We start from the raw sequence: 17,343 nt of genomic DNA on the forward strand, positions 1-17,343 counted from the left end.
GAAATCCTTGGAGAGGAATGTTAGAATTACAAATATATTACATGTCGTGGGTTTTTAAAAAATTTTTTTTTAGTATTTGTTAATTTTTGATAGAGAATCCCAAGCAGGCTGGGAGCTCTCAGCTCGATGCCCAGGAACTGTGAGATCATGACCCGAGCGGAAGTCCGATCCTTAACCCACCAGCCCCCCAGGAGCCCTATATCGGTTGCGTGTTAATATCTTGTTTGTTTTCAGATGTAGTGGCCTATGTTGAAGTCTGGTCAGTAAACGGAACAGAAAATTATTCAAAGACATTTACAAACCAACTTGTGGACATGGGAGCAAAGGTGAGAAAGTCATTTTCCCCCCGGCTGCGCGTGGCAGTCCTCTTTACGTGATAGAAATACTTGGATTTTCTTGTTTTGGGAGTTACTGCTTAGAACATGAAGGAAGAAGGACAAAGGCAGTGCGTAGGTGGCGGGTGGGCCACGTTGCATGATGGGACCACGTTATAACAGTAAGATTACAGAACAGTTGGTTTTGTGGGTGGTGAGGGGAGACTCTAGGATAGACACGGGGCTTCTGCCATTGGTTAATTGGATGCAGGATGTTGTTGGCCGAAGTGAGAAATATAGGAGGAGGAAGAAATCTTTTAAGGGAAAGATTGCGAATTTGGGCCTGTTGAAAACATCTGACGGACATTTGGATCCACACATAGGGAATTTGAGATAGTTAAGGCTAGAGGTGACATTTTAGGGGCAAGACCCTGTGGGCCAGGTGTCATGGCTCAGGTGTTTAGGATGAAAGGTGCTGAGAGTGGAGCCTATTTAGTGTGTGGAGGACAGGTGATGGGAGCCCTGGACCCAGGGACGAAAGGAGAATGCCGGGAGATTCTGGAAAACAAGTCTGCGTGTCAGAAGAGGGATGAACTTCAAAGATGGAACTTTAAAACCATTAACTTGGTGAGAAGATCGTTGAAGGCAGGCCCAGAGTTTAGGCTGAGGCAAGAGAGGCACCCAGGGTGTAAAACCCAGGGTGGCATTCACCTACGGGCAGAGAGGGTGCTTCTAAATTTTGTTGTCTTAGTCCCTTCCCTGATGGAGAGATCAAAGGCTTTGTTTTGATACCTGCTGCATACTTGGGCTAAAACAAATTACACTGGCTGAGAAAAAGGCCGTGGAGTGTGGGAGCTGACAAAATGGCCTTTAATCGTAGTATTAAGGGGTGCCTGGGTGGCTCAGACGGTTGAGCGTCCGACTTCAGCTCAGGTCTTGATCTTGTGGATTGTGAGTTCGAGCCCCGCGTGAGGCTCTGTCCTGACAGCTCGGAGCCTGGAGGCTGCTTTGGATTCTGTGTCTACCCCTCTCTCTCTGGCCCTCCCCTGCTCATACTCTGTCTCTCTCTCAAAAGTGATAAACTTAAAAAAAATAAAAAAAGAGTAGTATTAAGATCTTAGATCTCCTTGGATCTTTTTCTTTTTCTCTTTTTTTTTTTTTTCTTTAAGGTTGTTTATTTTTGAGAGAGTGAGAGCGAGCAGGGGAAGGGCAGAGAGAGGGAGAGAATCACCACGCTGTTGGTGCAGAGCCTGACGCGGACCTTGAGATCATAACCTGAGCCGAGACCAAGAGTCAGATGCTTAACTGGCTGAGCCCCGCCAGGCGCCCCTGTTTCTCACCTTTTAATTGAGAAAATTTTCAGATAGAAAAGTTGAACAGAGTGACTCAATAATTGTTTTTTTTTTTAATTTTTTTTAATGTTTATTTATTTTTGAGACAGAGAGAGACAGAGAATGAATGGGGGAGGGACAGAAAGAGAGGGAGACACAGAATTGGAAGCAGGCTCCAGGCTCTGAGCCATCAGCCCAGAGCCCAACGTGGGGCTCGAACTCATGGACCGCGAGATCGTGACCTGAGCTGAAGTCAGACACTCAACCGACTGAGCCCCCCAGGCACCCTGACTCAATAATTGTTAACATCTTAACATACTTGTTGCGTCGTTTCTTCTATGCAGTATATTTACGTGTGAAAGTGTTTTTTCCTAAACTGTTTGAAAGTAAGTCCCAGATAAAATTTGCCCCCAAACGGGTTCAGTATGTATCCTCTGAAAACAAGCAGTTTTCCTGTGTGATAGGCCATTTTCACATCTGAGGGAGACAGCGATGGTTCCGACTTGACACCTGTTACTTCTAGCAGCGTTCGAGAGCCGCACTGCCAACTGTACTTGGTTTTGTCTTTCCTGTCCGCATCTGGTGCGTGTCTGGTGGTATATCATCATGGCTTGAAATTCTATCTTTCTGCATGTTTTCGTATATTTATTTTGAGTCTGTCCAGGGCTCCAGCTCTTAATTTCTATTGGGTTTTTCCTTCTTGATTTGTAAGCATTCTCTCTATTTTTCAGTTGACCAGAATCTTTTCTGGCCATAGGAATTGCAAGATTTTCAGTTACCTCTGTGGTTTGTCTTTTCATCTTCTCTATGGTATCTTTTGTCGATAATTGTAACCCAGATTATTTCTTTGTGGTGAGCTTTGTTGTGTGGGTCTTGTTTAAAAAAACACAACTGTCTGTGCCTATAGCAAGGTTATGAAGATTTCTCCTGTGTTATTTTCTGAAAGCCTTATTTTGCCTTTTACATCTAGATTTACAGTGCATCTGGAATTGGTTTTTATACATGGTATGAAATAGTTGTTTCATTTTTTTCCATGTGAATATTCTTTTATCTTAGCACCATTCATTGACAAATCTCCTTTAACTGGTCTCCAAAGTAATACCTTTGTCATCAGTCAGTTCACCATATGTTTCTGTATCTGTGTATCTGTTCTCATGACAAACCAGTCTTAAGTGTTCTTTATAATGAAACTTCAGAAGTCTCTTTTTTTTCCTTCTAAGGTGTCCTGGCTGTTCTTTGATTTTTGCTTTTCCAAATATGTAAGAATCAGTTTATCAGTGTACAGCATAAAAGCTTTTAAAAATTTTTGAATGGGATTAGGATTGATAAAAATAGACCAGTATGGAGAGAACTGACATTTTTATGAAATTGAATTTTCCAGCCCACGAACCTGTATGCCTTTGTTGATTTTGGTTTCTTTAATTTCTTTAAGTAATGTTTTATAGTTTTCTCTGGGCAGTTTTGATGCTATTATAAATGGCATCTTCTGGGGCACCTGGGTGGCTCAGTCGGTTAAGTGTCTTACTTCAGCTCAGGTCACGTTCTCACAGTCCGTGAGTTCGAGCCCCGCGTCGGGCTCTGTGCTGACAGCTCAGAGCCTGTAGCTTGTTTCAGATTCTGTGTCTCCCTTTCTCTCTGACCTTCCCTCGTTCATGCTCTCTCTCTGTCTCAAAAATAAATAAACGCTAAAAAAAATTTTTTTTTAATAAATAAATGGCATCTTCTAAATTCCTTTTTCTGTTACTTGTATATAGAAATAGTTAATTTTTGCATATCTGCCTTGTGTCCAGAAGACTTAGCAAAATCATTTATGAGATAGGGCTTTTTTAGGATTTAAAAAAAGTACACAATTGAATATTATGTACACATAAAAATCAATTTTTTGAATTTTATTTCTATTTTTATTTCTATTTTTTTCTAATTTTATTTCTATTTTTCTAATCCTCATACCTTTTATTTCTTTTTCTTGATGTAGTGCACTGGTGAGGACCAGTGTTGAATAGAGTGCATATATCAGGCATCTGTCTGGTTCCTCTACTCAAGGGAAAACTTGAAATTTTCACCTAATGCAGTTTTTTTTTCTTTTTACATTTTAAGACTAACTTTAATCTCGAAATCACATATCCATATACCTGTTTCCTTTTTTGTTGATTTCTCTTAAATGCATGTTTTGTCAAAGATTGTAAACAAATATTTACCATGTCTGTTACACGTAACACACAGGAATGGCTTTTAACAGATACCCATTGGCTTCCCCCACAACATTTTTTTATTATAAATACAGGTATCAAAACAATCCTGAACATATTTTTGATACTACTAGTGGTCAGCACCGACACCGCTTCAAAAATTAACACAATTTGTGATGAGATTCATTGTACCTGCTACTTTAGACAATTTCAACTTGAATCTCTTTCACTAAGATGGATAAAGCATGCCATTTCTGTTTTTCCTTTTTGAGATTTTTTTACTTTTCAGAAACACATGCTTCCACAGCATCTGATTCTCCATGCTTTCATCTTGTAAACCTGAATTCTGAGTACTCCAGGTTTATGGTTAAATGACAGTGCCTTAACAAGAGAAAAAAAAATGGTGCCGCGTTTTTTCTCCTGTAAGCTGAAAATATAATGGTGTACATATATTAAATATATTCTCACAAATTTCCAGGTCATGTTTACCAGCTGGAATTCTTTTACTTAATGTGTGGGTATTTTGCATTGTCATTTAACATGAGTAGAAGGTTGTTGATTTAAGACAAGTTTGAGATCCACTAAAATTAATTGTGTTATGTCCTTCTGGTGGCTGTGGAAGCTTCACATTTTCTTTGGACATCGTGAGACGTCTTAGCTCTTGAAGTACAACTTTAATGCTATATGAATTTTGCCATTTTGCTGACACTGGTATAGTCCATGCACCCACCATTCTACTGGAATTATTAATTCCATTCATATTAATTTTTGTTACAAATCTAACTGATGGAGGAGCTTCTCGGTATTTAGGTCCACATTCTGCTTTCAAGCTATATATTGTTTTTGTCCATGGTGGTCCAATAATCATGCCTTCCCACCTTAGAGGTGTCATATCTTCATCATCTTCAAGGCCCCAGCTAACCATACCATCGCCTACTCCTTTTTGTCCTTCTTCAAGTTCTTCCAAAGAACGAAAATTACGAGGAGGAACTTTAACTCCTGTGGAGGCCACCATTTTCTCCTGTAGCCCCACCTAATGCAGTTTTTTTTTAATTGGAGTGTAGTTGACATACAATATTATATTAGCTTCAGGTTTATAACATAGAATTCCACACATATATATTATGAAATGATTACCAGGGTAAATCCAGCTACCATCTGGCACCAAAGTTATTACAGTACTATTGACTGTATTCCCTATGGTGTACTTTTCATCTCCATGACTTATTTTGTAACTGGAAGTTTATACCTTCACATATTTTGCCCATTTCCTCACCCCTGTATCCTCTGGTACCCACCAGTTCTCTGTATTTATGAGTCTGTTTTGTTTTTTAGATTACATATATAAGACCTATTGTATGCCTAATGCAGTTTTTTTTAACATCAGGTCCTAACTTGCTAAGAGTTTTCTTCATGAATCCACTTTCTGATTTCATCAAATGTGTTTCCTGCATGTAGTGAGATGATCTTAAGATTTTTACTTTGTTAACGTAGTGAATAACCATTTATTTCAATGTTAACCAACTTTGTAGTCATGGAATAAACTCAAGGGGTGGGGTTGTATTATCCTTTCTGTATAATTGTTGGTACAGTTTGCTTTCTTTTTCTTTTTTGCAAATATTCAGGGAGTGATACTGGCTAGTCATTTTCTGTTCCTGTGGTTTAGTACTAGTGTGCTGGTTTTATAAAACAAGTTGCAGAATTGTGACTCTTTTTTATTCTAAGTTGGTATGGTTTGGTATTAATTATTTTTAAAATTTTTGGTATAATTTGCTGATGAAGCCAACTAGTCCTGGCGTTTTCTTTGTAGATTTTTAAAAAACTTTCTGTTACAGTTTTTAATTTGTTTGAAAACAGGATTATGCATTTTTTCTATTCTTATAAGTGATTTTAGAAAGCTATTTTTTTCTTAGAAATGTATCCATTTTATCTAAATTTTTCAAATTTATTGGATCAAAGCTATTCATAATATTCTGTTTGAATCTTTTAATGTCTTCATGATCTATAGTGATACCTTCTTCATACTGATAGTGGTTATTTGTACCTTCTCTCTTATTTTCCTTATAACGTTTATCTGGGTTTTACTGACTTTATTAGTTTCTCCAAAGAACCAACTATTGGTGTTCTTGATCCTCCTTTTCATTTGTATTAATTCTGGCCTTATTTTTATAATCACCTAACTCAGTCTTTGGTTTTAATTAGTTGCTCTTTTTCCAGCTTTTTCAGATGGGTGCATTGATATTCAACCTTCTTTTTATATATGCATTTTTTTAAAGACATTGTTAAATTAACATTTGTTAAGTGGAACTCAAGGTGCTGAATGGTGAACACAGTTCAACAACAAGCCATAGAGAAACTGAAACGGTTTATTATTAACAGGTCCTGGAGGAGGTTCCTGACATACCTGGAGGGGCCACATGGGGAGGTCAGGGCAGGGTGCAGCCAGAGAGAAGGCAGGGCTCAAGGATGGATGCTTTGGGCTTCCTAGGCTGGGGATGGATTAGTCAATTCGCATCAAAGAGTAAGGTTTTGGTAGCTCCATGGGATCTTATTTAAGGGGTACACAAGGGGAAGGACCTTGGAGGTGAAGGAGATGGTTGGTCACAAGGTTCCCCTGGGGAACTGACATTTGCTTGTGACTGTGGGGGCTATCTAGGGTGTGTGCTTGCGTGAGGGGTTAGTGCTGGTTTAAGACCCCTGCAGGCTGCTTGGCCAAACAAAACGGATGCCACGGCAGCAGTACCCTGGAGTAGCTTAGCTAAACTCTCCACAGCATTGTACTTCTCCATTTCTCCTGAAGCTGGGCTTTCCCTGTGTTCCACAAGGCTTTGTTGGGTAAGTTGCAGCATCTAGGTCTGCTTTTCTGTTTTATCTAGTGGTTTATGTTCTCACTTCAGCTCTAGGTAAGCTTGATACTTTGTTTGTTGTTGGGCATTTTTTTGTTATGCTTTTGTTTTTTAGTTGAGTATTGTATATATTTAAAATTGTTCAGCATTAGTTTGAGACCTAGAATTGTATTTTCTTTTTTCAAAATAGATTCACGTTTGCTTCAGTCATGATGTTTTTAGTGCTCATAATCCAGGATTATCTTAATCCAGTTGCAGGATTGGAGATTATTTAAAACTGGACTGTAGACCTGTGTGGGTCCCTGTAGGTGTGGTTCACCCTTGCTTCTGTATCAGCCCTTTGGGGTCTCCATCCAAGATGTGAGGGCTTTGCCAGATTCCCTTTTCCCATTCTGAGGCTGGCAGTCCAATTTTTGTCCCCCTTGTCCTCAGAGGCATTTAGAAGTGCTATGCAGTGTTTGCTAAATTTGACAAAGCCCTAGGAAAAGAATAACCCAGAATGCTAAACTCTTCTGATTGTGTCCATCTGTACCTAGAATCTTGGCTCAGTAATAATCCCTCACTGCCTCAACAGCTCTCCATGGCCTTCTGGTAGGTAGATAGACAGATGTGTTTGTGTATTTTATCAAAACAATACATACATGTTGCTTAAAAGGGCAATTGTGCAGTGCCGTGAAGTTCATAGTAAAAACAAAGAGAAACCAACAATCCTTTGGTCTACACTTCTCATTCTGTTTTATTAAGGCAGCCTTTTTCAGATCAGTTTTATGTTTCTTTTGATATTTACCTTTATATTTCCCAACAGTGTGCATATATTATCTTGATAAAATTAACTGTTGTTGAAAGAATTATGTATTGGATGACTTCTATTTCTGGAAAGATTACATAGAAGAGGAAAATTCTTTGACCCTATGAGTTTGAACATGCCTTTATTATACCTTTCTTTACCTTTGATTGATATTTTAGCTGATTGTGAATTGCTAGGTGTGTATTATTTTTCCTTGAAGGCACTTTTCCATTGTTTCTGACTTCCAGATTGCTTTTGGGAAACTTGATGCCATTGTCGTGTCTCACTGTTGAGTGTGATTTATCCCCACCTTCACCTTTAAAGAATATTAAATCTTTCTTTACTCCGGCTCTACTAAAATGTCACGATAATATGCTCAGTGTGGCACTACTTTCATTCTCATGCTGGGCCCTTAGGGATCCTTTTGATCTAGAATCCATGCCCTTTCATTTGAGAAGTTTTTCTTGGATTATTTCTTTACTGATTTCTTTTCCATTTTCTCTATTCTTGTATTTCTTCAACTATTCTTACTTAGCTCCTCATTCTCCTGGTCTGAGCTGATGTTATTACTTATCTTCTATTGCATGCATCTCCTTGTCTTTTTGTTGTCCTTCAGGGGAGAGTTTCTCAAGTATATTATTGTCCAGCATTTCTATAGGCATTTTTTTTTTTTTTTTTTTACTTATGGCATGATATTGTTAATTTCCAAGAGCTCTTTAGTTTTCTGATCCCTTTAAAAAATATTTTCCCCATCTTAGAGATAATTTTTCATGAGCACAATATCTTCTGAAGATTTAAATGAATGTTATTTCCTTCCAAATATGTTAAATAAGTGTTTTAATTTCATAAGTATTTTCTTTATTGTCTGTTTCCTGTGAATTTCATTTTGTTTATGTCTTTGGTGTAGAAAGCTTATCTTAAATGTCCTTAATTATCTGACTCGGCTCCCATGCTCTCTACTGAAAACGCGTTGCCAACTCTAACTCTTCACGTCAGAGGTTTTTTGAGAGGGAGTAGAGATAAACACACGCATAACACACCATCCTAACTGGAGCAGATAGGTTTTTTAAGTGGCTTGGTGCATTTGTTAGAGTAGTTTTGTGTGACAGATTCTGAGAAATGGAATTGCTGGGGTGGGCAGTTTAGATGTTTTCCTTTTGACACATATTGAATAAAGTGTCCTTTTTGGTCAACTTTACTTATGCAGTTGTTCATAAGTGGTAATTTACATTTTGTTTTCTGCCTTTTGTCTACAGGTTTCAAAAACTTTTAACAAACAAGTAACTCATGTGGTGTTCAAAGATGGATACCAGAGCACTTGGGACAAAGCGCAGAAGAGAGGGGTGAAGCTTGTCTCGGTGCTCTGGGTCGAAAAGTGAGTTTATTTTTTCTCTGTATTTTTTCTCTGTATTGAGTATCGGTCAGGTGTGGAGATAGTTCACATACATCACAGAACCAGATAAAATTTGATTTGGTCTTTTCTCTTGCCTTACTTGGGCAAGTCATTTAATACCCTCAAGCCTCCATTTCAGCAGCTGAAAATGGATGCGGTACAATCCACAGCCCTGCCTACGGGGAAGGTGACCGCGCAGGCCCTGGGACACGCATACCTGGTGTACCAAGGAGACAAGGGCGTGCATGTGGTGCGGCCAGGGCTGCCAGACTGAAGTACCGCACGCGAGGCCTATACAACCAATGTTCTTTTCTCACTGTCCTGGGGGTTAGAAGCCAAGGTCAAAGTGTTGGCGGGACTGCTTCCTCCTGAGGTCGCTCTCCTTGGTTTGCTGATGGCTGTCTTCTCTCTGTCTGTGTCTTCTGGTGTGTGTGTGTGTGCATGCGTCTGTCCATCCGTCCGTCCTAATCTCCTCTTCTTCTAAGGACCCCAGTTGTATTGGATTAAGGCCCACCCTAGTGATCTCATTTAACCTTAATTGTCTCTTTAAAGGCAGTATCTCCAACTATACTTGACACTTGGGGAAAAAAGTATTTGAACTGTGCAGGTCCACCTCTACATGAATTGTTTTTTCAATAAAATCAACATTTTTCGGAGATTTGCAACAATTTGAAAAAACTCACAGATAAACTGCAGCCTTAAAATACTGATGAAAATTAAGAAATTAGGTCTTATTTTAAGAATACAGTATATAATACATATAACACTACAAAATAAGTGTTAATTGCTTGTTATCAGTAAGGCTTCTGTTCAACAGTAGGTTATTAGTAGTTAAGTTTTGGGGGAGTCAAAAGTTACACATGGATTTTTGATTGCACAGTGAGGGGTTGGTGCCCCTAACCCCCATGTAGTTCAAGAGGCAACTGTACAGTTACATTCTGATGTACTTGGGGTTGAGACTTCATATGAATTTTGTGGGGAACGTAGTTGAGCCCGTGACAGGTGCAGTTAAGGTGAGAAGTGGAGACTGAGGCCAGAGGGCAGTGGGGCATCAGATGACATGGGGCCTTGTGGGGTGTGAGGAGAGAAGTGTGTGGGACAGCAGCAGGAGAGTGGTTGGAGGCTCCTGAGCATCCAGCCTAGAGATGTCACCAGGACCATGGTGGCAGTGACATGGTCATGAAGAATGGTCAGATTCAGGATATATTTTTGAAGGTAGTGCCACACTAGATCTGAGGATTTGGATGCGTTTGTAGAGCAGGGGAAGAATCAAGGGTGACTGTGAGGTGTTTGGCCCGAGGAACCAGAAATACGGTTTGCTGTTTACTGAGACTGGGAAGGCCTCAGAAGCACCAGGTTTTGAGGGGCAGGTCATGAGTTCTATTTGGATATGCTGCATTTGGGGTGTTTATTAGACACCCCTGTGGAGGTGTCAGGTAGGCAGTTGGATATATGAGTGTGGAGCTCCTGGGGGAGGTTGGAGATTAAAATGTGGGAGTCTTCTGTATACAGATGTTATTTAAAGCCATAAATCTGGCTGTGATCTCTCAGGAAGTGTAGATAGGGAAGAGAAGAGGTTCCAAGGTTGATCACTCTAGTGTTGGGGTGTTGAGAAGGAAAACGAGTGAGGATGGGATTCTAGAAAGCTGTCAAGGAGGGGATAATGATCAGCTGTGGCAAATAGGTTGAGTAAAGGCAGGTGCAGAGCCTGACAGAGGGCTCAACCCCATGACTGAGATTATAACCTGAGCTGAAATCAAGACTCAGACACTTAACCAACTGAGCCACCCAGGTGCCCGTAGATCTGTCCATTATTGAATGGGATATTGAAATCTCCAAACGTTACTGTTAAATTGATACTTTCCCCCTTAAGTTCTTTCAGGTTAGCATGTCTCTTCAAATTTTCTTAGTTTTCTTTCTCTGAAAATGTCCTTAATTCCATCATTACTTGTGAATCATATTTTCCATGGATGTGCAGTTCCAATTTGACAGTTTCTCCCCCACCCCGAATTACTTAAAGGTTTTTCCTGTAGTCTTCTGTCCTCTGGTGTTCTTTGAGAACCCTTTAGTCATTCAAATCATTTCTCCATTGTAAGTAGTGTGTCTTTTTTTCTCTGATGTCTTTCCACTTTTTCTCATGGTCTTTGGTTTTCAGAAGGTGAATGTAAGTGTTTAGGTATGGTGAGTAGATTCTTAGATTTTAGTAGATTCTGTGTATATTTCATTGAGCTTTTTGAATATGTAAGGTTATGTATTGGTTTCTAAAAACAGGATTAGTTTTTGGCCATTATTTCTTCAAATATCTTTTCTGTCCCATTTCCTCCTCTTTTCTTGGTTACTCTAACTGTATATCAGGGACTGGTAAAGTTTCTCTTTAAAATGACAGATAGTAAATACAGGCATACCTTGGATATATTTTGGTTTTGGCTCAAGACCTCTGCAATAAAGCAAATATCGAATAAAGTGAGTCAAATGAAGTGTTTGGTTTCCCAGTGCATATGAAACTTAGGTTTACACTGTACGGTAGTCTTTTAACTGTGCAATAATGTTATGTTTAAAAAAAGTACATTCGTTAATTTTAAAAAATAGTTTATTGCTAAGAAAATGTTAATCTTCATCTGAGGTTTCCTCCAGTCAAAATCTTTTTGCTGGTCCAGGGTCTTGCTTGCCTCAGTGTTGATGGCTTGGCTTGCTGGCTGATCAGGGTGGCAGTTTCTTAAAATAAGACAACGTTGAAGTTTGCCATGTTGATCGGTCCTTCCTTTCACAGACAGTTTCTCCGTAGCACGTGGGGCAGTTTGATAGCTTTTTGCCCACAGTAGAACTTCTTTCAGCTTTGGAGCCCATCCTCACAAAGCCTGCCGCTGCTTTCTCAACTCAGTTTATGTCGTGTTCTAAATCCTTTGTTGTCATTTCAACAATCTTCACATCATTTTCACCAGGACTAGATTCCATCTCAGGAATCCCTTTCTTCTTCCACGTGAAGCAACTCCTCATTTGTTCACATTTGGTCATGAGAGCACAGTGATTCAGTCCCATCTTCGGTTCTACGTCTGGCTCTTGTTCTCTGGCTCCTTCCATCACATCTTGCCTCTACTTCCTCCGTGAAGTCTTGAATTCCTCAAAGTCACCCATAAAGGTTGGAGTCTACTTGTTCCAAACTCCTATTTATGCTGATATTTTGACCTCTTCCCATGAGTCGCGGATGTTCTTAATGGCATCTAGGGTGGTGAGTCTGATCTGGGAGGTCTTCAGGTTACTTTGCCCAGATCCATGAGAGGAATCACCATCTATGGCATCTATAGCCTCGTGAAATGCATTTCTTCAGTAGTAAGATGTGAAAGTTGAAATGATTCCTTGATCCACGGGCTGCGGAATGGATGCTGTGTTAACGGGCGTGAAAACCGCATTCGTCTCATCGTGCGCCTCCATCAGAGCTCTTGGGTGACCAGGTGCGCTGTCAGTGAGCAGCAGTGGTTTGAAAGGGATCTTTTTTCCTCTCAGCAATAAGCTCTCAACAGTGGGTTTGCAATACTCAGTAAGTCATGTTGGAAACAGATGTGTTGCCATCGTCTGTGTTGTTCTCGTCCTAGAGCACAGGCAGAGTCGATGTAGCCTAATTCTGAAGGGCCCGCGGATTTTCAGAATGGTACGTGGGCATCAGCTTGCACGTAAGGCACCAGCTGCGTTAGCCCCTGACAAGAGCGTCAGTCTTCCTTTGAAGCTCTGAAGCCAGGCATCGACTTCTCTCTGGTGGGGAAAGCTCTGCAGCATCTTGTTCTAACAGAAGGCTGTTTCACCGACACTGAAAATCTGTTGTTTGGTGTAGCCACCATCACGAATTATCTCCGCTAGATCTTCTGGAGAACGTGCTGCAGCTTCTGCCTCAGCACTTGCTGCTTCACCTTGAGCTTTTATGTTACAGAGACGGCTTCTTTCCTTAATCCTCACCGACAAACCTCTGTTGGCCTTAAACTTTTCTTCTGCAGCTGCCTCACCTCTCTCAACCTTCATAGTGTTACAGAGAGTTAGGGCTTTGTTCTGGATTAGGCTTTGGCTTAAGAGAATGTTGTGGCTGGTGTGATCTTTTATCCAGACCACTCAGACTTTTTCCATGTCGGCAGTAAGGCTGTTGGCTTTTCTTATCATTTGTGTGTTCACTGTCCTGGCCCTTTTAATTTCCTTCAAGAATTTTCCTTTGCATTCACAACTTGGCTAACTGCTTGGTGTAGTTTTTGGTTTGTTCTGGCTTTTGACATACCTTCCTCACTAAGCTTAATCATTTCTAGGTTTTGATTTAAAGTGAGAGATGTGTGACTCTTCCCTTCACTTGACCATTTAGGGGTCATTGTGGGGTTTATATTGTAATTGGCTCAATTTCAGTACTGTTGTGTCTCAGGGAACAGGGAGGCCCGAGGAGAGGGAGATGGCCACACTGCTTGGTTGGTGGAACAGTCAGAACACACACATTTATCAAGTTCACTGTCTTACGTGATGGGTGTGGTTTGTGGCACTCCGAAACAATTACAGTAGTGATATCAAAGATCACTGATCACAGATCACTGTAAAAATATTGTATTGAAAGATTTTGAAATATTGGGAGTATTACCAAAATGAGACATGAAGTGAACAAATACTGTTGGAAAAATAGCGCTGATAGACTTGCTCTCTGTGGGGATGCCACACACCTTCCAGTTTGGAAAGGATGCAGTATTTGCAGAGCATATTAAAGCTAAGTAAGTAACATGAAGTGTGCCTTTATTGTAGGCTTTGTGGGCCATGCGGTCTTTATTCAGCTACTGAATTCTCAACTCCATTTTGTCATTAAGCCTATTTATTTAGTACATTTACTTCATGTATTTTTCAGTTCTGCCATTTCCACCTGGTTCTTATGTATGTCTGTTTTTCAGCTGAGATTTCTATCTTTGCTTTTCTTGTCTTTCCTTACATATGTATTTTCTATTCCCTTGCAAAGTATGGTGACGGTAGATCCTTTAATCACCTTGTCTGATAATTTCAGCATTTCAGGGTTGGCATCTATTGACTGTTTTTTTTTCCTGGGAACGTGTCACATTTTCCTGGCTCTTAATGTGACCTTTTAACTTAGGGTTTTATTTTGGACACTGTTAATGTTATGTAGGCTCTGTATTCTTTTATACTGCTCTGAATATTGTTGATTTTGTTTTAGCACACAGTTAACTTGTTTAGCTCTAAAATTCAGAATGTCATTCTAAGACGTGTGTTGGACATTTGCTTAGATTCACTCAGTTCATCAAGCCTTGGCCACAGGCTGATGTTGCTTTGCCTTACGCACATGTAGATCAAGGGATCAGTCAGGGAAATGGCCTTTTCTGCTCCGAACTTGAGGTTCCTCTTCCCTGGTTTGTTTCCTGGATCCTTGCCTCATTCTCTGGTGGTCCTCCTTGCCAGGACTTCTTCCCCTGGTTCCTTTGGCCAGAAAGACAGCAAGTTCTCCTGCCCATCACCCCCACACCTGCGGAGACTGCCACTGCCTGACCTCAGGGTAGAGACCCAGAAAATGTGGGAAAGCTGCAAATTGTTTGCTTCCTTTGAAAATATGCCTTTTTGTTTGTTTCTAAAGCCTTTTTAAAATTTTCACAATGTATGTATGACTTAATAGTGCATATGCAGGAGATTTGGTTTTTAGGACTAAAAACAAGTGGAACCTAGTTTTGTTTTTGTTTTTGTTTTTGTTTAAGCATCTGAAGCTAGTCTAATTCTTGTCCCCTTATAAATTATTTGATCTTTCTTCAAGGGGACCCAGGGTTTTTTTTTGTTTTGTTTTGTTTTTTTGTTTTTTTCTTTAAAATCTAGTCGTTTTCTTTAGTGGGTTTTGAATTGATCCAGTTGTTGATTCTAATTCTAGGTTGGCCCTTTCAAGAGATTGAGGTCTTATTTCTAGAAAAACTTACTGTTTTATAGTTTTAATTACTACTGTTTTATTGTGTTGCCTTTCTCTTCAAGGGGTTTGATTCTATGTATGTTGGGCCTTTTCCACCTGCCTTTAATTTCAACCATTTGACTCTGAGCCTTTTTACTTCTTCCTGGATGTTATGTTTATCCTTCCCCCCCACTTTTGTTTTTATTCAGTATTCTTTATTAAATTTTCATTTGGATCTTTTTCTTCTTTGGCGTGTTATAATTAAGTCTTCATTTCTGACATGATTTTGTCTTCTTTTTCTTTCCTAAGTTTAATCCTCGTTTGTTTAGTGTCTTCCCGTTTTGTTATTGTCTTAATTTTTATATTTATGATTCAAGAAATACCTCACACGTGTGGATGGATGGGTAGGTGAATGCATTTTCTCAAATACTTGTTTGACAGTATTTGATTCAGATGTGAGAGTTGTGTCACTTTCCTCAGCTTTGTTTTTATTTTGATAGCAGGTGAATTTTCATTCACTGAAATGGTTTGATTTGCTTTTTCTTTTCCAAACAGTTTTATTCCAGATGTGCTCTGCTTTGTTCTATTCCCAGTAATTTTATAGGCAGGGCTTCTAGTTTCTGAGCACCATTTTACATCAGTTCTGCTGTCTGCATAGTTCCTTTTATGGATGATGTTGATGGTGAGGGCGGAAGGGTTTGCCTTTTGTTTCTGTGGGATCCTTGAATATATTCCTCTTTGTTCCTTCACTGCGGTTTGTTCCAGGGTTACCACTCCTTCTCAATACAGTTGATTCTCCCCAGAATGAAGACTTTTCAGAGCCTGTCAGTTCTGGGCCTCTGCTGTAATGGGTGCTGTGAACCACTCCTGTTCTGTATTTCAGCAGTTAGTGCCAACTTTCTCTTTTTCACAGTTACTGAAATTCACAGTTTCACAGGTATTTTACCTGTATTTTATCTGAATGCTCCAGGCCTCTCCACACTGTTTATGGAATTGTAAGCCCTTCCCCTGCTTTCTGCATCCACCGACTTGCAGCTATATTGGAACTTGGGTTGTTTTTCTACTTACAAGTTACTTGAAACTTTGATGAATAGTAGGTCAATTCTTTCCTTGCATTTGAAAAAAAAATTTTTTATGGGAGATTGTGGAGGAAGGCTCACGATGAAGCAGCTCCCTCATCTTACACAGTCCATTAAAATGTCCTGTTGCGTGTATCTCAAAATAGACCTCGTGGATCTTTATCTTTACTGTTCCCCCTTAGCCCAGACAACCATCATCTTGCCTCATTACTGCAGAAGCCTGCTACTTGTCTTCTTTGGTTTCACCTCTTGTACATTTGCAAATACAACACTTCTAACACATAAATCAGTTTTATCCTTCTTGCTAAGGTAACGTGGCTTAGAATTAAGTGATTCCAAGCAGGGATCAGTGCACTATGGTGTGTGGGCTGAATCAGCTCACCACCTTGTTAGTTTGCTATGGCCCTTTAACTAACGTTAGTTTTTGCAGTTTTACGAGGTCGGAGAGAAAATAGAAGAGTATTTTCTGACACATGAAAATGACACAAAATCCAAATCTCAGTGTCTTGGAACACAGCATGCACACTTGACTGTGTATTATGAATGGCTGCTTTTGCACTACACCTGTGGAACTGAGTTGTAATACCGAGATTATATGGCCCACAAGACAAAAGTCCTCTATCTCAACTCCTTAATTCCTATACGTGCCATTAAAACGTATTTTGTTCATTTGTCTGTTTTTTAAATTTAATTAATTTATTTTTCATCATGATAAGGATACTCTTTAATCCCCATCACCTATTTCCCCCATCCCTTCACCCACCTCCCTTCTGGTAACCATCGGTTTGTTTTCTACAGTTACAACTCTGTTTCTTGGTTTGTTTCTCTCTTTCTTCTCTCTCTCTTTCTCCCTTTGCTTGTTTGTTTTGTTTCTTAAATTCCAGATATGAGTGAAATCGTAGGGTATTTGTCTTTTTCTGACTGACTTATTTTGTTTAGCATTATACCCTCTGGTGCCATCCATGTTGTTGCACGTAAATAAATAAATAAAAGTGTATTTATTTATCTTGAGATAGAACCAGTGGGGAAGGAACAGAGAAATGGGGTGCAGAAGATCTGAGGTAGGCTCTGTGCTGACAGCATAAAGCCTGATGCAGGCTCAAACTCAAAACTGTGAGATCATGACCTGAGTCGAAGTCAGTCGCTTAACTGACTGAGCCACCCAAGTGCCCCATATTCTTTTTTTGGCTGAACAGTATTCCATCGTATATGTACCACATCTTCTTTATCCATTCATCTACTGAGGGACACTTGGGCTGCTTCCAGAGTTTGACTATTATAAATAATGCTACTATAAATATAGGGATGTCCCTTTGAATTAGTGTTTTTGTGTTTTTCGGGTAAATAGCCAGGAATGTGACCCATTTTTCTGTTTGAGCTACCTGCCTACCTACCTAATCATGCATTTTGGTCTTTCCATTATGATGTAAACTCTGTAAGTACAGCCACCATGTTTGTCTTGTTCTAAGGTTGTATTTCCACTAAGTATCTGACACATTCTG

The 17,343-nt window shown here is 39.8% G+C and overlaps 2 protein-coding genes across 6 annotated transcripts in view; one reads left to right on the forward strand and one right to left on the reverse strand.

The window, feature by feature from the left end:
* The window catches only part of MCPH1 (microcephalin 1), a 269,736-nt gene that overhangs the window by 1,611 nt on the left and 250,782 nt on the right, over positions 1-17,343 (forward strand). For 4 of the 5 annotated variants that reach the window (XM_053216226.1, XM_053216223.1, XM_053216225.1 and 1 more), the window contains exons 2-3: positions 235-326; positions 8,724-8,842. In XM_053216226.1, the coding sequence (XP_053072201.1) occupies positions 235-326; positions 8,724-8,842 (211 nt within the window). Of the gene's footprint in view, positions 1-234; positions 327-8,723; positions 8,843-17,343 lie in introns of those variants that run through there. The other variant, XM_053216227.1, reaches the window with a different exon arrangement.
* Positions 4,370-4,876, reverse strand: LOC113596531 (ubiquitin-conjugating enzyme E2 variant 2-like). The gene has a single exon (XM_053217750.1). It carries the CDS (start codon positions 4,847-4,849, stop codon positions 4,370-4,372), a length of 480 nt encoding a protein of 159 aa, XP_053073725.1. The 5' UTR covers positions 4,850-4,876.

The sequence above is a fragment of the Acinonyx jubatus genome, chromosome B1 (genome assembly GCF_027475565.1).
Source record: "Acinonyx jubatus isolate Ajub_Pintada_27869175 chromosome B1, VMU_Ajub_asm_v1.0, whole genome shotgun sequence".
Taxonomy (NCBI): domain Eukaryota; kingdom Metazoa; phylum Chordata; class Mammalia; order Carnivora; family Felidae; genus Acinonyx; species Acinonyx jubatus.

Bases quoted from the DNA above. Each gene is read 5' to 3' on its own strand.
- LOC113596531 (XM_053217750.1), bottom strand. From the start codon at position 4,849: ATGGTGGCCTCCACAGGAGTTAAAGTTCCTCCTCGTAATTTTCGTTCT.